Source organism: Mirounga leonina, unplaced genomic scaffold (assembly GCF_011800145.1).
Source record: "Mirounga leonina isolate KUSES-001 unplaced genomic scaffold, KU_Mleo_1.0 Mir_125, whole genome shotgun sequence".
Taxonomy (NCBI): Eukaryota; Metazoa; Chordata; class Mammalia; order Carnivora; family Phocidae; genus Mirounga; species Mirounga leonina.
This window is the reverse complement of record NW_023270305.1, coordinates 9,017,140-9,044,047: the sequence shown is the minus strand read 5'-3', so window position 1 is coordinate 9,044,047 and position 26,908 is coordinate 9,017,140. Positions and strand designations below refer to the sequence as shown.

General features: G+C 45.1%; 1 protein-coding gene across 1 annotated transcript in view; it reads left to right on the top strand.

Annotated features, from left to right (window-relative positions):
• The window catches only part of APOB (apolipoprotein B), a 38,595-nt gene that overhangs the window by 512 nt on the left and 11,175 nt on the right, over positions 1–26,908 (top strand). Inside the window, exons 2-25 of the mRNA XM_035000523.1 lie at positions 209–247; positions 1,264–1,379; positions 2,400–2,545; positions 4,773–4,926; positions 5,764–5,919; positions 7,434–7,558; positions 8,247–8,332; positions 9,722–9,941; positions 10,727–10,954; positions 11,177–11,294; positions 11,401–11,547; positions 12,216–12,427; positions 12,720–12,957; positions 13,509–13,685; positions 15,042–15,233; positions 16,517–16,684; positions 17,154–17,365; positions 20,218–20,400; positions 21,191–21,312; positions 23,044–23,254; positions 24,003–24,178; positions 24,302–24,489; positions 25,162–25,307; positions 26,288–26,661. Of these exons, the coding sequence (XP_034856414.1) occupies positions 209–247; positions 1,264–1,379; positions 2,400–2,545; positions 4,773–4,926; positions 5,764–5,919; positions 7,434–7,558; positions 8,247–8,332; positions 9,722–9,941; positions 10,727–10,954; positions 11,177–11,294; positions 11,401–11,547; positions 12,216–12,427; positions 12,720–12,957; positions 13,509–13,685; positions 15,042–15,233; positions 16,517–16,684; positions 17,154–17,365; positions 20,218–20,400; positions 21,191–21,312; positions 23,044–23,254; positions 24,003–24,178; positions 24,302–24,489; positions 25,162–25,307; positions 26,288–26,661 (4,134 nt within the window). The remainder of the gene's footprint in view (positions 1–208; positions 248–1,263; positions 1,380–2,399; positions 2,546–4,772; positions 4,927–5,763; positions 5,920–7,433; positions 7,559–8,246; positions 8,333–9,721; positions 9,942–10,726; positions 10,955–11,176; positions 11,295–11,400; positions 11,548–12,215; positions 12,428–12,719; positions 12,958–13,508; positions 13,686–15,041; positions 15,234–16,516; positions 16,685–17,153; positions 17,366–20,217; positions 20,401–21,190; positions 21,313–23,043; positions 23,255–24,002; positions 24,179–24,301; positions 24,490–25,161; positions 25,308–26,287; positions 26,662–26,908) is intronic.

Below are 26,908 nucleotides of genomic sequence, written 5' to 3'. Positions count from 1 at the left end.
CGGGGGCCGGGGGGCGGGGGGCGGGGGCCCGGGCCGGCGGTGGCGGGTCCGCGCTCAGCCCGGCGGGGGCGGGGCGGCCCAGGCCGGGGAGGGGTCTCTCCAGAGCCTGCCTCCCCTCTGAAGGCGCGAGCGGTGCCCCTGCCCGGGAGACCCTGGGCCGCGCGGGAAGACGGGAGAAACAACCGCTGTGTGTCTCCTTCTCTTACAGAAGACGAGGTGCTGGAGAACGCCAGCCCCAGCTGCCCAAGTAAGGCGCTCCCCCCGGGCGCGGAAGGGCGCCCCCAGCCCCTAGCCCCTCCTCCTGCACCTCAGCTCGCTAAGATGCTGGGACGCTATGATGGATGTGCTCTGCTCTGAGCCCAGGAAGCCAGTTCCTTGAGACCCTGCCCACCTCCAAGGGCTCTCAGTTCCTTCCACCTGCGCTTCTCTTCTGTCTCAAGAGATTGGCCGGGGGGGAGGGGGGCTGACACTGTCGCTCCGTCGGCCCATGGACACATTAAAGAGATACCCCATCGCTATCTGTTTATCAGTGGCTAATCATTGATCCGAAGCACATGAGGGTGAGGAAATGCTGACTTTAACCTTTGTAGAGAAATCCAGACGCCCCCACCCCCGACTCCTTCATATTTACCCGACCTCCAGGGGTCAAAGGAGCTGACCTCGCGGTGGTACCCCGGGTACGCCTCAGAGCGGGAGGCTGGGCTCTGATGGGGCAGCACTGCCATCTTGTGGCCGTCTGGCATCACTGCACCTGTGCTCTTTTTCTCACATTGTTCGGCAAATGCCTCTCAAGCACGATGGAAAATTCCAGAATTCCTTCTGGGGTTTTTCTTAAGACAGTCAGATAGCCGTAATACTTAATGAACTTTGCCTCAGGGATTTGAGAGAACCAAAAAAAGAGCCACAGGATTGTGTTGTTTTCAAGCTGAAAAGGCATCAGAGGTATTTGCTTTATGTTGCCAGCTCTTAATTTGCCAGTCTTTCCTATAGACCTTCTGAGCCCCATTGTTTAACACGCCCCTCCTTGCACCTCAGATGATACATTCAAAAAATACTGGCAAATGTAAACATTGTCCTCAACAAAACATAGTGGGGAAGTTAAATATGTAAAGGGAAATTAAGTATAATGCAAAGTCAATTAAAAATAATTTGAGTTTAATTACTATTTTTTTGTGATCTTTGCCACTACCTCTCTCTTCCCAGAATAGACTACCCTTGGGGGAGTTATGTCCTATGTAGCTGACCTATTTCTCCCTATTTTAGAAGGTGCAACTCGATTCAAGCACCTCAGGAAGTACGTATACAACTATGAGGCTGAGAGTTCCACTGGAGTCCCTGAGACCCCTGATTCAAGAAGTGCCACCAGGATCAACTGCAAGGTATGAGGGGACAGGAAGAGCCACTGGAGGGACCCAGGGCTCCCGTCCTTGCAGACCCAGCTCATGCCAGGAGTGCCGTAATCACAAAGTGAGGGACTGTCCCTGGGTTTGAAAGTCAGCCACTCTGCTGAGTTTTCTGCCACCAAAAAAAAAATTTGCCAACCAGATTTATTATTCTATTAGTTTCTAAGGTGTAGCTGGAATACATGATCTAGAATATCAGCATTGCAGGACGGTAGATTTAACATGAAAGAAGCCCAGTGGGTAAGCCAAGGCAGGTGGGCATCTCAGGAAAGCTTTCTGGAGTGCAGTTTTTATACTCTGAGCCAAACAGAATCTTTGCTTAAGACAAACAGAAAAAAAAAGAAAAGAAAAGAAAAATTTAAATATGTAGTTTGTTTTCAAAACTTTATTGCTGAGATGATTGTATTCATGTCAGTGTTCCTATGGAACGGATCTAAGGGCCACTATTAGGGGCCATGTGGGAAAGAGTAGTCAAGCTGGAAAACTGACCTCTTCTTTCTAGGGCCCCGTAGTCTGTGTTGTCAAATAAGGTAGCCATTGGCCTCACGTGGCTGTTTAAATTGAGTAAATCTTAAACTTCTTAGTCATACCAGCCACATTTCAAGTGCCCATGGCCAGCAGATCTCTGTCAGACACGGTAAATGTAGAACATTTCAATCACTGCAGAAAGTTCTTGAACAGTGCTAGATGACTGTTAGGGACCTCTGCAAAGTCCAACAATACATAAAGCTCTGAATGGGCCCCAAGAGATACAAACAGTTGGGTTGCTTGGTTTTTTGGGTGACATTAAGGAAACATTTGCTACTGAAACCAACGATGGCCTTCTTCCTGCCCCCTGTTGTCCTTCTTCTAGCTCTTAGACTGCATTCCCTCTAGACAGTGGGTCCCCAACAGTATTTCCCTTGGTGTCCTGATTAGAGGGTAAGCCGTGGGCTGTGAACGGTCTCATGTTCTTGATGGAGAGTCTTCACGTGCTGCTTGCTACTCTCTTCTCAGGTTGAGCTGGAGGTCCCCCAACTCTGCAGCTTCATCCTCAGGACAAGCCAGTGCACCCTGAAGGAGGGGTATGGCTTCAACCCTAAGGGCAGGCCCTCACTGCATAAGACTAAGAACTCTGAGGACTTTGCGGCTGCCATGTCCAAGTAAGGCGTGGGCCTGTCTGAACTTCTGAGCTCGGGGATTCACTGGATGTGTTGTACATGTGTGTGTGTGCGTGCACGTATGTGTGCATGTGTGTGTCTGTGTGTGTGTATCCAGGGAGGGAAGAATGCATGCGTTTATATGAGGCATGTGTGTGAGGATAAGTATTTTATTCTGTATTCACCATGGATCAGGGAATTGCTAAGTTGTCACAAAAATCAAAAAGAGGGAAGCATTATTTACCCTTCCCTAGTGAAGTGCCCCTAATTATCATTTAAATGTGTCTCTAAAAACTTCCATGCTTTAAAACTCCATGAGACAATAAAGGTGAGATGGTTTATTTAAACAAGTGAATTCTTGTTTAAAGAATTAAACAAGACCGGTAGCCCATGGTCTTCAGGGAGGGTCCAGCAGGACTTGGTGTGGTACAGGGTCTGTTCCACAGGGGCGGCAAGGCCCAGCCTCAGGGAGTGCAGGGAATGCCAAGTCTCCCCCGCTCCCCGGGGCCAGCGTTCTGCCCGCATAGTGACCAGGCCATCCTGGTGTTTGCAGCTGGGCCTGTCTTCTGACTGATCCATGTCTGTATTGCACTTGTTGTAAATATTTTGAACATCGCCCCTGCCCCAAGTCCAAATCACAGTTGGTAGTGTCCTAAGTGCGTGCAAATACAGACAGCGATAGGTTTGTTGATCTGGGAGCATCAGAAACTCCCCGCCCGTCTTTCGATTTGTTAAACATTAGACGTGAAAGCCAGTCCTTTCTCTGCAGAGTCAGCCTTGATGCTTCTGTCTCTCGCCGAAATTTTATCCAAGACCTAAATGTGTATGAGGGACAGGGATGCAGTGACAGGAGGGACTGGTAGTTACTTTTTGGGCTTTACCTTTCTCCAAACAAAAGGGACTCCTGCTCTTGACTACCACAGGCTTTCCAAGCCTACATTGCAGTGTCTGGAACTTTCTGCGAGGATGTAGATCTGTAGGAGATGTGCCTGGTCTCCTTCTCCTCCTTCTGACTTAACTAGAGCAGGTACAGCCCTGAATTTCCAAAAGGAAGTCCCCAAAGGGAAGTCCCTAAGACCATAGTTGATATAGGCTCCAGACATGGTCTCATACCATATTTTTTTTTTTTTTAATTTGAGAGAGAATGAGAGACAGAGAGCATGAGAGGGAGGAGGGTCAGAGGGAGAAGCAGACTCCCCGCTGAGCAGGGAGCCCGATGCGGGACTCGATCCCGGGACTCCAGGATCATGACTTGAGCCGAAGGCAGTCGCTTAACTGAGCCACCCAGGTGCCCCAAGGTCTCATACCATATTAAAGAGTGACTACCCAACAAATGTATGAAAAGAAGTTCAAATTCACTAGTAATCAGGAATTGTAATTAATGTAACAACAATATACTTATCACATTATGCCCATAAGATTACAAAAATGTAAAACGGCCAAGCGCCTGTTGCTGGTGACCTCTGAGGCGAAGGGTACCTATAGCATTGCTGGTGGAAATGAGAGCCAATAGTCAATATCTATTATAATCAAAAACTTACTGCCTTTGACACAGCAATTTCAAAATGCTGGGACTCTAGCCCATGAAGAGAAAAGCAGTAATGTGTGAAGATAATATGCATAAGGGTGTTTGTTTCAGTGTTGTTCACGTGGGGGGAAAATCCAGAAAGAAAGTGAATCCCATCAAATAGGGAAATGTCTGAATCAATTACATATAACCATAAAATGAGAAAGTTCTATAGCTTTAAAAAAAAAAAAATCTGTTAGTTATACCAAATGAGTCAAAGGACTTCTGTGGAGTATAATTGAGAAAGGCAAGATAGAAAAAAATGTGGAAAATACAATGTCATCTGTATAAAACAAGCAATGAAAAAATCTTTATGTGCAAATGTCTCCACCCCCACACCTCTAAATGGGATTGCCCGAGTGTGGAGATAGAAATGGAAAACCCAGTGGGTTGTTCTGTGAGGAACATGACAGCAGAGACTGGTGTGGGTAGAAAACAGAGTGGGGATGCATGAGGCAAGCAAAACAAGTAAAGAAGTACAAGAAGCCAAAAACATATACATATTTGTATACTTTTTTGGAAAATGTACATTTATAAAGAGATTAAAAAAAAAAAAAAAAAACAACAGTGAGTAGAAGGGAGGCTGCAAAGCTACCTAGCTTACGTCCAACAGGCTCTCAGCGGAGAAAGGACATTTCTGTGACCTCACTCTCTCTGGAATAGGTACGAGCTCAGGCTGGCCATCCCTGAAGAGAAGCAAGTTTTACTTTACCCAGAGAAAGAAGAACCTAAACATATCCTGAACATCAAGAGGGGCATCATTTCTGCCCTCCTGGTTCCCCTGGAGACAGAAGCGGATAAACAAGAGTTGTTTCTGGTGAGAACTCAGAAGGTTGATAACAGTGGCCCTTTGAACTCATCTTCACATATTTGAGCCGGGTCCCACTGTGTATATAAAGTGGATTATTGATTTAGCTACATGGCTAGCTACACACAAGAGGCCCTGTACTGGTAGGAAGGGCCGGTACCCAAGGCTCTCCCCGTCCCCTGGGCCCACAGATGGATCCTCCTGAGCAGGTGGAGCAGGTTAGCCTAATTTTAAAGCAGTATTTGAGGAGTCCTGACCACCCTACTCTTTTGTTTGCTTTTTTGTGTCCCCACGAGGTATAACACAGTAAAGCTAGTGTGTATTTTAAACACAGAAAATAATTGAATCTGTTGCCAGCTTCTCTCAAGAATTTCAAGTTTCGACCTGAGAGAGAATTCAATTTATTTGAGTCCTGTGAACATTTTTGAGCCCTTACTGTGTTCTAAGTTTTATACTATACTACACTTGGAGAAGACAGAGACGCGTCCTGCAGAGAACTTTCCTCAGGGAGTTCTCGGGATCTGGGGGAGAGAACCAAGACACACTGAACACAGGGCATACTGGAATACGTGCCGTAAATGAGCAATAGAGAAAATCCTCTGAGAGCACAGAATACAAAGTCAGAGTCGGCTGGGTCCTAGGAGGGTCCAGAACCACCCTTCACTGGCCTTCTCACTTCACCTCTGGCCAGCCAGCAATGCCCACCCTCTGCCTAGGAAGAAGAAAGTCCCTTCCCAATCCAAGCTGCTCCTGCCTTTTCTCCCAGGCTCCTTTCCCAGCCCCTCTAAAGCACCCAAGGCTGTTTTCCCACGTTGAACATACCTGTTCTATCTCCTACTCCCATAGGATACTGTGTATGGAAACTGTTCCAGTGACTTAACTGTTAAAACAAAGAAGGCAAATGTGGCAACAGGAATAGCCATTGAAAGGAACCTGGAGAAGTGTGATCACTTCAAGCCCATTAGCACAGGAGTTAGCCCACTTGCTTTGATCAAAGGCATGGTAAGTTTCACATCCACATTGCTCCTTGCACTGAGCACTGTCCTCTTGGTTATTAAAATTCTGGGATGTTAGAGCTGGTAGGGATTTTAGGGAAGAATCAACACAGCCTCATCTTCATCTAGACTATAGCAGGAAATTGAGGACCAGACCAGGAAAGGACTGCCCAAGGCCACATGGCCTATTATTAATTGAGCCAAGACTAGAATCAGGTTCCTGATTCCCCAGTCCAGAGCTCTGTCCTTCTTGCTGTCCTTCTGTCACTGGCAGCAAACCTTCCACCATCCCTGGAGAATAATGACTGTCTATCCCTGAAATGGTTCTAGGGCTTAATGGAGGGCAGCAAAGCCATCTATTGCTATTTCCTGTAAGAGGGCTAGGTGTCCCCAGCTCCAGGCATCCAACCTCTGAGGAAGGCCCAAGACCTGTGATCTGCTCTCCTCTCCCTCACTCCCATGAAGTGACATTACCAAGAGCGATTCCAATGTCCTGTCCTTTCATCCTATGTACGACCCTGATCGATGCCTGGCCTCTCTTCCTCCTGCCTAGGCCAGCCCCTTAGTATTAGCCTTCTCTCCTGCACCTCAACAGGGGTCATGTGGCACCATATTACCAGACCTTGCCCAATGCCTTGTAATCTTCTGGTACATGAATCACAGCTTATCTCAATAAACAGGAAGGACTTGAGCAATCACTGCCATGCTTGGCAATGTTCCTGGTCATTGTCCTTGAGGCTGAAAATATGATGTCTGACGGCCACAGGCTCATAATCAGAAGAGGCCAAGGCACTGGCTTATGTCTCTTTTCTGAGCACTTGCTGTGAGCTTAGCCCTACTCTGGGCAGCACTGAGGGTCAGAGGCAGTGGCAGATGAACCATGGACCTTCTTTTGTACCTACAGTCTAATCCAGGAACAAGGTTCCTACACATGTCAGTAAAGGACAATAAATGGCATACTTGATAAAGTTATAAACTGAGCAGTGCAGACAAGCAATCCTAGGCCTGACCAGGAAGGAGAAAGCACTACTCATGTAGTTCATTTGACAAAGCTGGTGGTAGATCTGATTAGACGGAATGGTGGGTGAGCATCCATCAATCTAGCCTCAAAGATCTATGGAGGATGTGGACCATGAACCTGAAAGATACAAAGAACATGAGAGTGGAAGAGAGACATAAGGAGAGGCTTCTAGGCAAAGAAAACTTAAGAAGCAGTGTGAAGTGTTAATGTGTGGTGGGTGGGTATATGTACAATGCCAGGTTATATACACTTTGTGCAAGATGAGAGGTCCAGTGGGGTGGAACAAGAAGAGTCTACAGCTTGACTCAGCTTTGGGTATGCTGAGTTATTGTATCCCTTTGTTTAAATGTCAGGTACCAAGTTACCTTCTTTAACTGAGTTTATCTAGTGGTGCAGAACTCCCATCTCCCATCTTCCTTGAAGGTAAATGCCCATGGCAGAAGAATCAGGTTCAAGCCCCAGGAACTGATCAAAATGGTTTTTTCCAATCTCATTTACAGCTCCGCCCCTTGTCAGCTCTGATTAGCAGTAATCAGTCCTGCCTGTACACTCTGGACCCAAAGAAGAGGCATGTGTCAGAAGCCATCTGCAAGGAGCAACACCTGTTCCTGCCTTTCTCCTCCAAGTAGGTCACCTTCTGCACCCTGATTCATCGTTTATGGAGTTGATGTGAGATGAATGCTTCTCAATGCCCTGTTCTAGGCAAGGCTGTGCCTGGAGGAGGCTATGAGGAGGTACAAAGCAGAGCCCATCCCTGTCTCCATTTCAAGCTAACAGACAATTTAGCAGGAAAATCTTAGGTATACAAAACAATTTGAGACCAACCAAAGATATCTGAGACCCAGACTTTAAGGGTTATGGATCAGGAAACCCAGGGATCATTGCAGGCTGCCCTGGTTAAAAAGGCTTGATGGAAGATTTGGGATTGGGACCAGAGACTTGTATACCCAATCCATTTTGAAACCTGATCCATCAACTAGTGTTTACTGATTAATTGCTCTATTCTTGGCATTGTGCTGAGGGAGATAACACAGGAATTTCAAGGCACAGTGTTAGTCCCTACCCTCTGGACACTCCAGATTGGTGAAAGGTATAAAGTACAGATGTCCCTCTGATGCAAGGACAGCTAGCATGACCAGGAGGAGGTGGAGGCTATTCACTGGCAGGGAAGGAGGTCAAGGAGGCTGGATTTAATGGTTTGAAAGGTAGGCAGGATTTGGGTAGAAGTAGAGAGGAAAACATTCAACATGAAAAGAATAGTACGCTCTAGGGAACTGGCCATCCATGACATGATGTGCTTCCTTTGTTACCAGGAATAAGTATGGGATGATGACACAAGTTACACAGACTTTGAAACTTGAAGACACACCTAAGATCAACAGCCGCTTCTTTGATGAAGGTAAGATTTTATATGCACATAGTTGCCAGGGCTGGGAAATCTGCCCAAGACACACCATGTACCACGGCTAAGAAATGTCTGCTGATTGATGAGTCAAGTGGGCTTTGACATTCTGGCTATGGGCTGCTCCAGTGAGAAAGCACGTCCCTTTCAAAATGTCAAGTGCCAGTGGGATAAAGGAAAAGGAGAAGTATCCCCCAAGCTACCTGGGTTTTTGTAAATGGGAAATTGGCCTCCTAAGTCTACCTTTGGTAGATCTGACAACCTTATACACCCTATAATAGGCCTGGGACCTGGACGAGGTGGGGCAAGTGGGAGAGGGCCTTTGGGGTCAGGAATCAGCCTTTAGAGCAGGATAAAACCTTAACGATCTCTAGTCCAACCCTAAGCCTGCATTTGTCTTATATTTAAATCTGCCATGGGGCGCTTGGGTGGCTCAGTCATTAAGCGTCTGCCTTTGACTCAGGTCATGATCCCAGGGTCCTGGGATCGAGCCCCGCATCGGGCTCCCTGCTCAGCCAGGAGCCTGCTTCTCCCTCTCTCGCTCCCCCTGCTTGTATTCCCTCTCTAGCTGTCTCTCTCTCTGTGTCAAATAAATAAGTAAATAAAATCTAAAAAAAAAAAAAAAAAGACATTTATAAAAAAAAAATCTGCCGTATGCATTCCCTCACTGTTCTCAGCAACCTATGATGTCAGGTGGTAGCCATGTGTGCTTTTATACCCATTCTACAGAGGGGGACATGATACTTAGAGAGACTTGTGATATATCGATGGTCTCTGAATATTGGAAGTAGTGCAAGGTCAGACCTTGGGTCTAATTTAAGTCAGGACTCTTTCCATTGTACCACATTTCCCCCATTATTCCCCCACACTTCCCACATTAACCCCCATCCTGTTCAGGGTGTGGAGGAGACACAGAAAGGTCTCCCCCCGCCATAAGCTGCTTATAGATCCCATTGGGAAAAATGACAGGTGAGCATCGATGGGTCTTGCCTCAGCCACAGCCATGTCAGTGGCAGCACTACCTCCAGTTCCTTCCAGCAAAGAGGTTATCTGATATCAAATTCAGACAAGCCTGGATTCAATTTCAGCTCTGCCTCTTACACTCAGAGAGGTCTTAGGCAAGGTGAGCTGCTCATCTCTGGGTCTCAGTTCCCCTGTCTTTAAATTGAGGAATAATAGCAAACCCATACGGATACTGTGATGAGTCAGTAAAAACACTGAAGTCAAACACCTAGCACAGAGCCAGATACATAACAGGCATTGAGTATAGGATAGTTTTCTTTTCTTTTTTGCGGATACCTCCCTAATTTCCAGTTTTCAGTAGACCAAGAGGTGGTTGAAATGTGGAGGTAAGCAAGAATCCCTTTGACACTTTCACCCTTCCAGGTGCCGAGGAGGTGGGTCTTGCCTTTGAGAGCACCAAATCCACATTACCTCCAAAGCACGCTGAGGCCATTGTGAAGACTATCCAGGAGCTGCAAACATTGCATGTCTCTGAGAAAAATGCCCAGAGAGCTAACCTCTTCAATAAACTGGTTACTGAGCTGAGAAGTCTTAACAATGAGGCATTCACATCCCTCTTGCCAAAGCTGACCGAGGTGTCCAGGTATTTCTTTAATGGTTGCAGCTATATCTTTTGTATGACCTATGATAAGTGGCTGAACTTTCAAACCATGGCCAAGCAGAAAATCTCAGAGGCCATTGAAATATCAATCCAGTTATTCCACTAGTCAATCAGTTAATGTTTGCTGGATAGAGAAATATCAACTAGCATGCTTAGAGTGCCATGGGCCACACACACAAACACACACACACACACGCACACATGCACACACGCTCCATTCAAGGCAGATATGTATTTGTGTCAAAATGGAAGAGAAATATTTCCCACACTTTGATGTATCTTCTAATTCCTCATTCTGTTATGAGTACCTTGGAAAATTTTAGAGAAAAAGAAGTCTGTGTCCTCTGGAAGCCTGGGCTAGTGGAGAGAGAACTAGGCAAACAAAGTGATACTGTGATTTCTCTATACTTCAAGGCATGGCTTTAAGTGCTGGGGAGGTCAGAGGAGGGACTAAGGACCAAAATTAGGCCATGCCAATGTTTTCCTGGCACAGTCTATGTTCTGAAGGACGGACAGTGATTAACAGTCCTCTTTTGGTGATTAATCTGGGGTCCTTCTTCAGACTTTCCTCCGTGGTGCTTCTCCAGGGGACAGTGCTTGTAGGGAAGGCTTCCTGGGATCTGAGTTGGATTTTGGAAGATGGTTGGATTTGGAGAGTGAACAGAAAAGAAATCAGGGCACTCCTGTCAGAGGGAGCATCATGGGCCAAGGATATTGGAGCTGCCTGAAGGCTATCTGTGTAACCTTCTCTGCTCTTTCCTTCTCAGCCCCATCACCTTACAAGCCTTGATTCAGTGTGGACAGCCCCAGTGTTACACTCACATCCTCCAGTGGCTGAGAAGTGAGAAGGCCAACCCCCTCGTGATAGATGCTGTGACTTACCTGGTGGCCCTGATGCCAGAGCCCTCAGCCGAGAGGCTGCAGGAGATCTTCAGCACAGCAAAGGAGCAGCAGAGCTGGGCCACTTTATATGCTCTGAGTCACGTGGTCAACAAGTGAGTTTCACACTGGTTCTCCTCCTAGGAGCTGAGGAAGCCCCCACATCTCTGTACTAAGATTATACCCCACTCTCCACTTTCAGACTCTCTTGCATACTCTTTGTTTTTTCCACTAGACATTTTGGGAGCAAAGACTTGCAATAAGAAATCTTCACACACAAGTTGGTATTTTAAAGTAAACTTAGCTATGCTTGCTAAGTCCTAACTCTTACTCTGTAGCTATCATAAGGCAAACCCTGTGGTGACCCAGGACCTGCTGGATATTGCTGATTACCTGTTGGAACAGATTCGCGATGACTGCACTGGGAACAAAGATCACACCTACTTGATTCTGAGGGTACTTTCAGTCTTTTGTATGATATGCATTGTTTCAGAAGCATTTTCCTGGACACCCCCTACTTTTCCTTCTGCACTTGATTTGCCCTTGTTTCTTTTCAATGCAGGTCATTGGAAATATTGGAAGAACTATGGAGACAGTAACCCCAAAACTTACGTCTTCAGTCCTGAAATGTATCAAAAGTACAGAGCCATCGCTGCTGATTCAGAAGGCTGCCATCCAGGCACTGCGGAAAATGGAACTTAAAGATGAGGTGAAGTTCACAGAGGAAGTCTGAATGTAAAAAACTTCATTCAGATTAACAAGGACTTGGAATGAGATTCTAAATCTCATCATTCTACTGCTTTCTAATTGCCATTTCAACAAGCCTGTTGACTGCCTAGCAGTATGTGGAGAAGAAAGAAATATTAGACCATGCTGCCACTCTAGCCTCGAATATGAGATTTTAGCTACATGCTGTCCCCCTACCAGATCAACCATCACTCTCATCTCAGGAAAACATGCTTGATTTCCCCCTGGCCCTGTCTTGGGTGCAAATGACTCCAGAGCTTTGGAAAATGCCTTATTTATTCACCCCAAACTCTCACTATCCCTTCCCACCTTCATTCCCACATTGAAATAATTTATGTTAAAACAAGTGTATTTTCACTTACAGTAGTAGATCTTCCTCAAGTCACAACTTGAGTATGTTAATGCAGTTGAATGTAACATGCATTTAATAGGAGTCTTCTGAGACCCTTCCTTGAGCTGGTTGTTCTGAGGGATGCTAGTGAGAAGATACTATACCAGCATTTGAAAAATTATCAGAAAGAAATTTGACTTGCATGTAGTAAACCACCAGCAGACCACACCAGTGTTTGCCAGGCATGTTCTGTGTTCTGACCAAATGATAGCGGTAACAGTCTCTTTTTTTGGCTACAGGTCCGGGAAGTTCTTCTTCAGGTTTTCCTCAATGATGCCTCTTCAGGGGATAAGCGACTGGCTGCCTATCTCATGCTGATGAGGGACCCTTCCCAGTCAGATATTAATGAAATCATCCAGCTTCTTCCACGGGAACAGAATGAACAAGTAAAGAACTTTGTGGCTTCCCACATCGCCAACATCTTAAACTCAGAAGAATTGTATATCAAAAAGTAAGTAGGAGTAATTTTCCCCCATCTGCCACAAAGGGCAAAGAGTAATCCACCACCCCACCCCACCCCCACCCATTCCTAAAGGCCACTGCCTGCCCTTTATGGAGTGTTCTTTCTTCTGGGCAACATGCACGCAAAAATGCAGCAGAAGCAGACCTGAGCCAAGCTCTTGGGCAAATGAAATCCAGATAGTTTGGTAGCATTCACCAATCCATATTTCCTTGGGGTGAGAGAGACAATGGATTCTTAACATGATGTGTAAGCTAAAACTACACTCCTTCTTTCCATCTAGCTTGAAAAAGTTAGTGGAAGAAGCTCTGAAAGGATCTCAACTGCCAACCATCATGGACTTCTCAAAATTTTCCCGGAATTATCAGTTTTCCAAATCTGTTTCCCTTCCATCGCTTGACCCTGTTTCAGTCAAAATCGAGGGAAATCTTATATTTGATCCAAATAATTACCTTCCTAAAGAAAGCATGCTGAAAACAACCCTCAGTGTCTTTGGATTTGCTCCAGCAGACCTCTTTGAGGTATGTGTGAGACTAAGAAGAGGCTCCCGTCCTCTCTCCTGTTCTGTACAACACCATAAATAGAAAGTCAAGGGAGTCATGAGCCAGCCTGGGGAGGAGCTACAATCAGGCAGCTCATTCCTACCATCAGTTTGAGGGCTTCTTCTTTCCCTCCTCCCTTGCCCTCCTGCTTTCTAGCTAAAGGTCACCTGAAGCATGACTCTGTAGTATTAAGGGAAATGTAGATGTCTCAGGGAAGCCCTTAGAACCAAATCCAACAAAACACATGGGCTATGCGATCAGACTGATCTGGTTCAAACCCCAAATTCATTCCCAATCTGAATCTCTTGTTTAATTGTTTATCCTCTCTGACCTTAGCGTCTTCTGGAAAAGGACAAGTAATAAGTTCTGCCTTTCAAGATTCCAGTAAGATTTAAATAAAACAACTCCTGTGGTGGCTGAGCTCAGCTCCAACCCCATAGTATTCATTAAATACTTGTTTAATTAAGTGGACATCAAGAGAGGAATTGGAGCAACCTGATGGCATTTTCTTGCCTGATTTTCTTTCTCAGATTGGTTTGGAAGGGAAGGGTTTTGAGCCAACATTGGAAGCTCTCTTTGGAAAGCAAGGATTTTTCCCAGACAGTGTCAACAAGGCTTTGTACTGGGTTGATGACCAAGCTCCTGATCATGTCTCCAAGATCTTGGTGGACCACTTCGGCTACACCAAAGATGATAAACGTGAGCAGGTATGTTTTTATTAAGAAAAGCTTTGGATCTCAGTGCAAAAATATTTTTCTCCAAGCCTAGAAGTCAAGAAGCTATCTAGCTGAAATGATAATTATGTCTATTATTTACCAGTCCTGTGGGGGTAAAGACTAGGGTTCTCTGCAGTTATAAGCCTCCTGGAGATTCAGTGTGCCCAGGAGCCAGACTTATTAGAGGCATTCTCCCATAATGATTAACAGTGTAGACTCTGGGGCATGGGTTTGAATTCTGACCTTACTGTCTTCAAAATGTGCACACCTAGGAAAGCTACTTGATACTCTGTTTCTACATCCCCAGAGTGCTAATAGTCCATAACTCACTGGGTTACTTAAAGACTAAATGAAATAAAGTATGTAAACTGCTAATCACAGTGCATGACTGGTACTGATTGTTCAATAAGCAGACATTATTTTAATTTTTAAATTCATATTTTCATTATTAACTGCTTTCTTTGGCTCTTACTCATACAGTAGGAGCAAAATCTACTTTGAAGCTAGCATAAGCCCCCACTTAAGGAGTAGAAAATAGATTGTATAATCTGGAGCTTCTTATTCTTTAATTTTTTGCTACTCCAAGTGTGATTCAGTCATTGGCTCACATCAGAGTTTGTTAGAAATGCAGATTCTGAGGCCCCACTGGGATATACTGCATCAGAATCTATATCTTAATGACATTCCCTAGATGACCTGTATGTGCATTTCAGTTTGAAAAGCAGGGCAATAATTTACTCCTAGATGCTCACAGATGGCCCCACCTCCACCTTCTAATTTACTCACCTCCACCTGAGGCTGAGGGTCTTTGCTCTGTTTGGGTCTGTCAATCACTCTTTTCTTTCACATGTTTAAGCATCAGTCTATGGAGTTCTTCTAATCTCTAAAAAGAACTTGTTTAGGATAGGGTGTTTTTCAAGCTTTTGGCCAATTTATATAGCAGCTACATTTTCTCAAGAAACCCCTAGTATTCATCCCTCATCAAAGGAGAAAGGGGTAATCAGGGGAGACGTGAGGGACAGACAATCTTCTGCTCTTGGTGAGCCTAGGAATCCTGACATCCTGGAGAACAGAGGTCCCTCTTCCTATGCCTACATTCAAGTTAAGAACAGCATGGAAGCACCCACTATCCCTGATAAGACCTCAGTTTCTCTTTCCATCTCAATTTGGAGGAGCTATCTATCTTTCTGGAAAAGGCAGGAGTGATTTCAGTGGCTTCCCTATATCCCCACCTGTGTACTTATATTTAGCCCATCATGGCTGCAGCATATGGGCCCCACCGTCAGGAACCTAAAGGTGTTTGACAATACTGACATCTCATTAGACATTTTGTCGTTAAAATCCCAGGACATGGTCAATGGAATTATGCTCAATGTTGAGAAGCTGATCAAAGATTTGAAATCCAGAGAATTCCCAGAAGCCAGAGCCTACCTCCGCATCCTGGGAGAGGAGCTTGGCCTTGTCAGGCTCCAAGACCTCCAGGTCCTGGGAAGGCTGCTGCTGAATGGTGCTCGCACTCTTCCCGGTATCCCCCAGATGGTAAGTGGGCCAGGCACCATCACGGGCAATGAGATTAGCCCATGCCCTTTTTAGATCCCCCAGACTCCTTAAGATCCTGTCCCACAAACCAGAGAAAGTACTTGTACTTCCTTCAAAGAAGCAGGTTTGCCTTGAATTTCAGGAGGAAGATTCTTGGGTTGCAAGGAATTGGTAACATTTAGAAATTAGGCCTTTGGTTTCAAGGGCATCCATTTGTTTCATCTGGAAAACAATATTAAATGTATCTCCCTATATTTATGCTACAATGATTATGAAAGGATGCATTTGACAAACTGTAATCCACTATCTAAATACGAGCTATAGTTTCCATCATTATTAATTTATTAATAAGGGAGAAAATATCCAAATATTGTTCCCCGATATTTGATAAATAATAATGTTGGCTTTAAGAAACCAGATTTCAAGTTTTTTTCTAAAAATTTTATTTAAAAAAAAAAACAATGCATACTAATATGTCCATCACCTCAATAGCTCTTTAGTTTTAAAAAAATGGTTTTGGGGTGCCGGGGTGGCTCAGTCATGTAAGCGGCTGACTCTTGGTTTCAGCCCAGGTCATGATCTCAGGGTCCTGGGATCAAGCCCTGAGTCAGGCTCTGCACTCAGCAGGGAGTCTGCTTGTCCCTATCCTTCTGCCCCTCCCCCCGCTCTAAAATAAATAAATCAATCTTTTAAAAAAGTGGTTTTATCATAATAGATTATACTTAAGTAGACCCTCATTTCCATTTAGACTCCAAATAACCAGAATTAATCTATGCCATCCAAGGCTACTTAAAGCTCATAAAGCTCTGAGGCACAGCAGTATTCTTAAGTGACTGAACCACTAGGTCAAAATGACATGGTATCTGTCTAGGGCAATTTCTTATATCCCAATCTGTTGAAATCAATAATCATGCATTTTATCAAATAGTCAGCTAATCAAAATATACTAGTCTGTTTCTTTCTGGATAAAGAAGAACAGTTACTGTCTGATATGTGGGAGGTTGCATTTCAAAAATCCCACTCCAGGGCGCCTGGGTGGCTCAGTTGTTAAGCGTCTGCCTTCGGCTCAGGTCATGATCCCAGGGTCCTGGGATCGAGTCCCACATCGGGCTCCCTGCTCGGCAGGAAGCCTGCTTCTCGCTCTCCCACTCCCCCTGCTTGTGTTCCTGCTCTCGCTATCTCTCTCTCTGTCAGATAAATAAATAAAATCTTAAAAAAAAAAAAAAAATTAATCCCACTCCAGTGAGGCTTACTTGTAGTAACTGCCCCTGTTGGATCTACAGATTGGAGAGGCCATCAGGAAAGGCTCAATGAATGACTTGTTTCTTCACTACATCTTCATGGACAACGCCTTTGAACTCCCCACTGGACTTGGGTTCCAACTGCAAGTCTCCTCCTCTGGAGTCATCACTCCTGGATTCAAGGCTGGAATGAAGCTTGCAATAGCCAATGTAAGACCCTCTTCACTTTTTCATTCCTTAGGTTGTTCATTTCCTCCACGATTGGTTTCTTGTACAATTTTAAAATGTGTGTAGTTCAAGATGAAGTATATCATCGTTGTCATTGCCTTATTCATTTTTATGAAAAACTTTAGGATTCCACTAGGAGGCTCCACCTTGCTAGCTCTGAGCAGTAAGGAGACAGCTATTCTCAATAAATGAGGATTCCTGTCCTCTTTCCATCCTTTTATGTTAACTTTAAGCAGTTAACTCAGGCACTTCCCAGTGCTGGGTATCAGTGTAATCTGGCTCTGGGGAACTGAGAACGTGGCTTTTCTTTCTCCAAAGAAATCACAGTAATGTTTCCTGAGGTGTGAGTGATCCAGAGATGTTTGCCCAGGGATGGGGAAGGGCGGTTGATCTGACTGCACAGGGACTGAGATATTTAATGAAGCTGAACAGGTCATTTTCTGACTTACAGTTGCAAGCAGAGCTGGTGACAAAGCCCTCTGTGTCTGTGGAGTTTGTGACAAACATGGGCATCATCATCCCGGACTTTTCAAGGACCGGGATCCAAATGAACACCAACTTCTTCCATGAGACAGGCCTGGAGATGCAAGTTGCCTTGAAAACTAAGCAGCTGAAGTTCATCATTCCTTCTCCAACAAGGCCAGTCAAGCTGCTCAGTGGCAGGTAATTCCATCTGCCAGATCTGACTACCAGTGTGAGAGGGAGAGTTGAAACTGGATCCGTAGGACTTGACTGCCTAAGATAATTCAGGGCCCTGGGAACCAGGGGGTGTGGGGGGAGAGAAGGTAGTGAATTACCTACTTTTAACCTAGCTTAGACTCACCAAACAATTACAATTTCCTCGACTGTCCAGGTTTTACTAAATTGATATTTAGGATTTACTGATTAATCACTTGTTATTAGGTTATTTTGTTGTTGTTGTTTGTTTGTTTTGAGAATGAAGAAACACAAACTCTAGAGAAATCATCCTTGGGAAATGAACATATTTTCCACAGGAAAAATACCAGAGGACATACTAATCTGTGGTAGCTAGCTCAGTGGATAGAGCATGAAGGTCCTAATCTCAAGATTATGGGATGCAACATATATGGAGAGCTCCATTTTCAATGATATCCTTAAACATTGATTTACCTTAGTTTCTGTATCTTGGACACATTAATTTGTTGATTCAAAAAGAGTAAGAATAGTATTTAAGTGTCTAATATATATGAAGCACAGGGAATGAGATACACCTGACCTTCTAGCACTTAGTTCACAGGAAGGACGTACAATGAAGCAAGCCATTAAGTATCAAGTGCAGGCTGAGAGGAAACACTGGAGGACATGAAGTTCTGTAAAATGTAGCCTGTGGCACTCAGGGAAAGTTTTCTGAAGAAAGTGATGCTTGAGCTGATACCTGAAGGCTGTCAGAGTTATGCAGACCAAGGAGAAAGGAATGAGTGTTCCCAGGCTAAGAGAAGAGAATGGATTGAAGGAAAAAGAATAGTTCAGGAGCTGCAAGAAAGTCAAAACTCAGTGTGGCGAAGTGCACAGGGGTCATAGAGGGAGGTGACAGAGGCTGGCCTTCTGAACCATCTGAAGGATGTTAGACTCTTCTGAAAACAGAGGAGTTTGAAGTGGGAGCATAAATAAAGTAAGCCTGGTGTTTTCGAGGACATGCTGTGACTCCAGAGTGGGGCACGGATGGACGAGGAGCATGACTGGAGACAGGATGACTGGTTGGAGTCTGTCACACCCACCTGTGGGTGAGAGATGCTCACAGCCTGAAACAGGCGAGGGCCAGGGAGGGTGCGGGGAGGAGCAAGCCTACTCCAGAAATAATTAGGGGGTGGAAACATGAGCACTTGGTGATTGACCAGATGCGAGGCAAGGAAGAAGAGGAAGAGCAGTGGGGGTGTCTCTCACTGAAACAGGGAAAGTGGCTGGTTTGGAGGAAGCTGACAAACTCAGCTTAGGATATACCACATTTGAAGTCCTGTGAGACCACCCGTTTGAATAGCTGGCAGCAGGATCAATGGGTCTGAGCTCAAACAGGCTGGAGCTACAAATATGGGTTTGGGCGTCATCTGCAGATAGAGGTTGTTGAAGTCAAGCAGCAATTGGTGTAGGGTAAGACGTGATGGACTAGGACAGAAATGGGGAAAATGTGAATGTGTGAAGCGGAAGAGGAGAAGCAGCAAAGAGTGAGGAGGAGTGGTCCGAGAGGTGGAAGAAGAGCCCAGGCTGTAAAGGCTCACAGAAGCCCAAGAGAGGCCACCAGGGTGGATTGCCCCATAGGCAGCTAAAACTGGCACTTAGGGTTCCAGCCCACCAGCAAAGCTAGCTTTTAGGGCACCCCTAAAACGAGGAAATAATACAGAGAAAAGAACATGATATTTCAAAAAAAAAAAAAGGCATCCTTGGATGAAATCAGGACATTGTTGAACTTTGTTGCACTTACTAATTTTTTTAAGTACATACTTGGGAGGAGGATTCTAAAATCCTTTCAGAGGTTAGGGACTCTAAAGTCTTAATCTGGCCATAAGTGAGCAGCTCTTCCTAATGCTTCTGGGAGAGCAAGGAAGATAACACCTAAGAAGGTCCTTTGGAGTTAGGAGCAAGAAGGTGATTGGAGATGCTGATGGCAGCAGTCCCAGAAGTATGATGGTGGGGCATCAGATCACAGTTCATGAGAAGTTCATGAGAAGCTTGTTGAAAGAGTGGAGACCATGAGGCCGCCAAGTTTCTTGATTGTGAGGGAGACAAGAGGGGCAAGCAGGGAAAGAAAATGTGTGTGTGTGAGTGCATGTGTGCACATGCAATGGGAGAGGTGTGCAATGGAGAGGTATACATGATGGGAGAGGCATGCGATGGGAGGGGTGTGTGATGGGGGAGGCGTGCAAAGGGAGAGGCTTGCGATGGGGAGGTGTGCGATGGGGGAGGTGTGTGATGGGGAGGTGTGTGATGGGGGAGGTGTGTGATGGGGAGGTGTGCAATGGGGGAGGTGTGCGATGGGGGAGGTGTGTGATGGGGAGGTGTGCGATGGGGGAGGTGTGTGATGGGAGAGGTGTGAGATAGGGGAGGCGTGCAAGGGGAGAGATGACTTGGACTTATTCAATGTGGGAAAGTGGAAAGAAGCCAGTAAAGTCAGAGTTACCCCTAGGCTTCCCTTCACGGGAGGGAAGGAACACACCAGAGTTCAGGGCCCAGTGATCTTTATTTAACATCTGAATCTCTGTTTCCCCTGTAAAACAAGGAGCCTCCTAATGCCTGCTGTTGTGGGGATAACAGCGAACAAAAGTAAACAACTCAGTGCAATGTCTGAAACAGAAGAGTCATGGTGTTTGTTAGCCTTGTTGATGTTTGTACTGTTCGCTGTTTCTGAGTAAATCAGATAATCTGAGGTACGTGTGGACAGAGGGGAGATAGAGAGCAGGTTAAGGGGGCAAATGTTGGCACTGCGACATGCAACCATCAGTGATGTTCAAGTCAACTGGTAACTTGAAGGTAACTCAGGTTTTTTCTTTCTTCACCAGTAACACATTGCATTTCCTCTCCACCACCAAGACCGAAGTGGCTCCACCTCTCAACGAGAACAGGCAGTCCTGGTCGGCTTGCAAGCCTCTCTTTGCTGGCCTGGACTACTGTACGTCGGGCGCTTACTCCACCACCACCTCCACAGAATCTGCCTCCTACTATCCGCTGACCAGGGACACCAGGTCAGAGTTGCTCAGTGTCCCACCCCACATCTGCTCACCTTCTACATTATGGCCGCTTGGTGGGGCAAAGGGAAATCTGCTGTGTGTTCTAAGACCAGCCTTAGGTGTTTGCACCATCCTTTGATTACTTAAAATTACCTCTGTCCAGCGCACCTGAAGGGTACTTACATTCCTACCTAAACTTTGAGTAGGACTGAGTTTCTCCATGGGGGGTGGGAGGGGGGAAGGTAAATCATGACTCCTAAAGGAGGTCTTAGCTCAAAAAATAAACAACCAAGGTGATTCTAGCACACTCCCTCCAGGGAGCTAAAGCCATTGCCCATGAAAAATATTCCTTTGAAAGCATCTCTTTATAGATGGTGTCCCTCTTTTCTCCCATATGCATTAGAGGGTGGAATCACAGCACAGATTCCAATTTGCTCCTAATTCAGTGTCCAGGTTTCTGAGCCTCCAGACACATTAGCTGGACTTTTCCTGGAGCCCCCTGATGTGTTTGAAGCGTCAGCCATGCTTGGGGGCTCTTTGTCCTCAACTCTCTCCGCTTCCACTCTTTCTTCTCAGCTTTGCTGATACAATCAGCCAACTCCCGCTCAGTTTGTCCAAACACCCTGGGGTCTCCCCTGGCCTTGGGCTCTTGGAGGGACTGAAAGGGATCAGTTAGGGACAAGAGACGATATTAAAATAAGGACCGTATTTTGGTTGCCATGGAGGCTGGGTTGTTTTGGGGGTGGTTAACATCATCACTGAAAGCTCTAACATTGTGCACCACATTACACTGTGATATCTTTAGATTTGAACTGGAACTGAAGCCCACGGGAGAAGTAGACCAGTATTCTGCCAGTATAACCCACGAACTGCAGCAAGAGGCCGGAGACCTGGTGGACATACTAACCTTTGTAACTCAGACAGAAGGCAAGTATCTAGAAAGGGCTCCTCCATCTCTGCCTCAGTCTCAGGTCCAGGACTCACAAGGAGGACTGATTAATGTATTTAACAAATTTATTGAATGCCTGAAAGGTGTCAGGCCACTTCTAAGAACTGAGGCTAGAACAATAAACAGTGGTGATAAACTCTGCCCACATACTGTTTACAGCCAACAGCCAAACAAGTAAATATTCAGAATGCCAGATTGGTGTTGGGGAGAAAAATAGAGCATAAAGGAGAAAGGGTGGAGGAAGACAGTGCCATTTGACATGATAAGGGAAAATGTCACTGGTAAAAGAACATTAAAAAGAGACTTGAAGGAGATAAGGGCATAAGCCATATGGAAAGAATGTTACAGGCTGAGGGGCTCATAGGTACAAAGGCCCTGAGGCAGGTATATGGCTGCCAGGTTGGAAGAAGAGGAAGGAAGCTGATATGACTGAAGAGGAGAGATCAGGGAGGAATACGGTAGAAGATGAGGTCACAGAGATAGGGGGAAGTAGGGGAAGGATGGGCTTGTAGGCCATGGCAAGGACATTGGTTTTTACTGTGAGTGAACTAGGAAGTCACTGGAGAGTTTTCATGATCTGTCCCTGTCCCCCTAAAGTCTTCAGCTCAAAGAAACTAGTATATGGGCTATTACAGTGATCCAGACCAGAGATATGGGTGCTTTGGATTAGAGCAGTGGCAAAAGAGATCTAAGAAGTAGTTGGATTCTGGACATATTTTGAAGTTTAGGCTTCTCAGGATTTGCTGATAAGGTGGGTATTGAATGTAAGAGAGAAAATGGAATCAGGATGGCCCTAAGTTTTTTGACCTGAGCAACTGAGGAGTGGAGTTGCCATTTACCCAGATACAAAAAGGCTGGTGGAGAAGCAGGTTTTAGGGGATGGGGCAAACTTAGACATTCACTTTGGAAGATCTTTTAATGTGGGAATAGTATGTCACAAAATTAAATGAGAAAAACAAAACCCACAGGAAAGGGGGTGCATGCTGAAAAAAAGGTCACATAACAACTTTCCAAAGGTGTAAAATGGGCACACCTATGAATTGGAGAAAGCCTAGGAATCTCGTGACAAAGGAAAGAGAAGTCTGGAAGAGGGGAAGCCAGGGCTGGGGTGGCTAGGAACCAGGAAGGGTGTCCCAGGTAGAGAGTCACGTATAGATGTCATGTCTGCCTGGCACAAAAGAACTTCAAGCCTTTGTTGTTCCCTGACTACGCCAAGTGTTTCCCATGTCAGACCTTTGCATTCCAGGTCCCAGTGCCTGGAATGCTCTCCCCCCAGAACATGGCATGGCTCAGACCCTCTCTTCATTCGGGTCTCTGCCCATACATTGCCTTATCAGAGAGAACTCTGACCACCACACAGGAAATAGCACCTCTCTATCCCTCTCTTTCTTGTCTTCTTCAGTTTTACTTTTCTTCATGAAATCTAGTATCATCTAATGTGCTTGTTTATTGTCTGTACACCCCCCCCACTAGAATGTAAGCTCCACGAGGGCAAGGACTCCCTAGTGCCAAGAGCAGTGCCAAACACATGACAGGCAATCAATAAATATTTGCAGAGTGAACAAATGTGTAAGTTAGAAATTTAAGGTAAAATCCTAAACTGTGTGCTCATCTGAGCCATTGAATGCTGAGGATTTCTCTGACTTTTCCTCTCCTTCCTTCCTAAACATAGCTTCTGTTCCTTGATTCTCTTGTACACACCTTTTCAGGTGCGAAGCACAATGAAGCTACTATGATGTTCAAATATAACCATCAGCGTAGGACTTTGTCCAGTGAAATCCAAATTCCAGATTTTGACGTTGACCTTGGGACAATCCTCAGAGTTCGTGATGAATCTACTATGGAAAAAAAGTCTTACAAGCTCACTGTGGACATTCAGAACAAGAAAATCACTGAGGTCACTCTCACTGGCCACATAAGGTATGGAAGGCTTGGGGTGATCTGACCTGAACTGCAGGCCCAAAACTGACCAAACCAGGGCACCTGGGTGGCTCGGTCAGTTAAGCATCTGCCTTTGGCTCAGATCATGATCCCAGGGTCCTGGGATTGAGCCCCATATCAGGCTCCCTGCTCAGCGGGGAGCCTGCTTCTCCCTCTACCTCTGCCCGCTGCTCCCCCTGCTTATGCTCTCTCTCTCAGATAAATAAATAAGTCTTTTTTAAAAATTGGGGGAAAAAACTGAGCAAACTAGGGGCATCCCCAGTCTGTGGTCCAAGAGGCAGATAGAGCCCTCAATATTCTGACCCTCTGCACGTGTCCAGTTGGATCTTCCTACCATTCACTGGATAGTTACTATTCATCAGGTACTGTGCTGGCTGCTCTAAAGGAATTATCTCAGTTCTCATAATAAACTGCAACATAGATACGAGTTTCCCTGTTTTGTAGATAAGAAAATGGTAGCTCAGAGGGGTTAAATAACTTGGCCAAAGCAGTAGAGCTAGTAAATGGTACAGACGGATTCAAACAGTTTTTGAAAATCATTTGTTTCTCCCATATCACCCTGGAAAGTCCTGAATTTGTGCCAAAGTCGGCTTCAGAAGTTAATGAGCTCATTTTCGGAACCGTTCGTGTCCCTCATTTTTGTCACCACCAATGACGCTGCTGCTTAATCCTACGTATCTCCTTGGGATGGATAGTCATGGAGGTCAAATGATTTTCTTTTCAATAGCTATGACAGAAGGGAAGAAGGCAAAATCAAAGGTGTTATTTCCATACCCCGTCTGCAAGCAGAAGTCAGAAGTGAAATCCTTACCCAGTGGTTTCCCACAAAACTACTCCTCCTAATGGACTCATCCGCTACGGCTTATGGCTCAACAGTTTCCAAGAAGCTGGTATGGCTTTATGGTATGTACCTCCTCTCCCCATGAGTGCTTCCAAAGGCACTGTGGACATGAGTGTGTTGTTGAGAGCCATGGGTTAAGGGCTGACCTGGTACTATGGATGACTATTTCACATGTGCACTTTCAGATGAAGAGAAGATTGAATTTGAATGGAACACAGGCACCAACGTGGATACCAAAAAAGTGGCTTCTAATTTCCCCGTGGACTTCTCTGATTATCCTAAAAGCTTGCATACGTATGCCAATAGTCTCTTGGATCACAGAGTTCCTCAAACAGACATGACTTTCCGACACATGGGTTCCAAATTAATAGTTGTAAGTATAAATCAGTCAGTCAATAAATACATGGTTATAAGGACTAATTACATACTCAACCCTGAGTGAGGTGAAGGAGAGTATCCAAAGATGGATAAGGTATGCTTCCTACCTCAGGGAATTCCTGGGGAGCAAATAAATATTTGTGCATGGTTAGTTACCCAGTTACACAAGGCCCTATGTGATAAATACCGTATAAATACTACTAAGCAGAAAAGTTTACTGTGCCTATAATATCAAAGGAAGCTTCAAGACCCTGGCTAGGAGTTTGACTATGTTATATATTCTTTTTATAAAACACAGGAAGAGATCAATGACTAGCACCCAAAATTCATAATTTTCTGTGATTTCTTTTTTTTTTTTTTTAAAGATTTTATTTATTTATTTGAGAGAGAGAGCATGAAAGGGGGGAGGATCGGAGGGAGAAGCAGACTCCCTGCCGAGCAGGGAGCCCGATGCGGGACTCGATCCAGGGACTCCAGGATCATGACCTGAGCCGAAGGCAGTCGCTTAACCAACTGAGCCACCCAGGCGCCCTGTGATTTCTTTTTAACTTTCAGTGCATCATTCTACTTAATGATTGATCTGTCAAATATAGATTATCACCTGATGTTAATTGTACTTTGAGGCCCCTCCATACCCATTGCTCTAAAAGCTTCTTTTATTTTGTAGGCAACAAATACATGGCTTCAGAAGGCATCTAAGAGTCTTCCTTTTGCCCAGAATTTGCAAGATCACCTCAGTGGCCTAAAAGAATTGTACCTCCAGAAAATAGGATTGCCAGACTTCCACATCCCACAAAACCTCTTCTTGAAAAGGTTAAAAAACACACACACACACACACACACACAGAAAAAAGAACACAGAAAAATTTCTTGAACCATGAAAAGTAAATGGCAAGTTTTACTTAGCATAATTTAGACTCTTTTTAAATTTACCTTTTTAAGAGAAATAATTGAAGCATCTTAAGGAGATTGATAACTCTCACAGAAACACAATGGCATTTTTGCATGATTGGACATGGGGTCTGAACGTGAACACCAGTCGAGTCAGAAAGAAACTAAGAAAGTAATTGGAGGATTCTGGTACATTCACACAAAGAGGTTTTATGCACTGCAACCTGAATTTGAAAGCCATCTAGTTTTCCTCCATCATAAGTGAACTATCGTAATAGTCCGCTATATGTGCATAGTATTGAAAAGACTACAAAGGGCTTTTAGGTATCCGAGGCCAGCTCTGTGAGATCAGCAGAAAGGGTACCATTATCCTCACTATACAGATAACATCACTGAGACTCAGAGAGGCATAGACACAGAGCATCACCACTCAGTGGAAGCTAAAACTACAGCCTAAGATTACTGCTCCCCACACCACACTCTTTTCACATACCCATTGTCTCATTTCAGTTTAGCAAATAGGAAGTACCGAGTGTCACATGTGCGTAAAATGCTGCACTAGGTGCAGTGAGAATATAGAAACCAGGTAAGGTGTCATCCTTCCTCCCAGGAAGAGCATGTAGGCACTGACAAGTGAACCAGCTAATTATGTGAGCAGAATTGCAGTGTGTTCTTTGAGATAGACACAAGGGACTGGCTCTTGGAAGGGTTTTGAATGGATTTGAGTGTTTGATGGATGGAGGTGAAAAGCACGATTCTGGACACAGGGAGCAGCATGAGGAAAAGCATAGTGTGGGTTTGGGAATGGGGTACATGCGCCACTGCTTGGAAGGTCAGAGAGCAGGGAACTTTGGGTTCTTGATTTCTGACTGTGGGGACGTTGTCTTTGCTCTTCATTTTAGTGACGGCCGGGTCAAATACACACTGAACAAGAACACTGTGAAAATTGATATTCCTTTGCCTTTTGGTGGAAAATCCTCCAAAGATCTAATGATGTTAGAGACTATTCGGACACCAGACCTCAACTTCAAGTCCTTAAGATTCCACTTGCCACCTTGGGAATTCCAAATCCCCACCTTTACCATTCCCAAGTTGTATCAACTGCGAGTGCCTCTCTTGGGGGTTCTAGACCTCTCTACAAATATCTACAGCAATTTGTACAACTGGTCCGCCTCCTACACTGGCGGCAACACCAGCACCAACCACTTAAGGCTTCAGGCTCGGTACCACATGAAGGCTGACTCTGTGGTTGACTTGCTGTCCTACAGTGTGCAAGGTGAGCCATGGTCGGGCAGAGGGTACACAGGGCTAATTCACTGCAGGCTCTGATGGAATAGCCTCGTCTGGGAAGGAAAAGACTCGGGCTTTCTTACAGATATTTTCCTTGCTATTTAGAAGCCTATTCATTCATTCATTCATTCATTCATTCATTCATTCAACTAATAGAAATATTTATTAAATGTATAATATGTACCAAGCATTCTACATGGGCAACAACAGAGAAAGCAGACAGCTAAACTGGT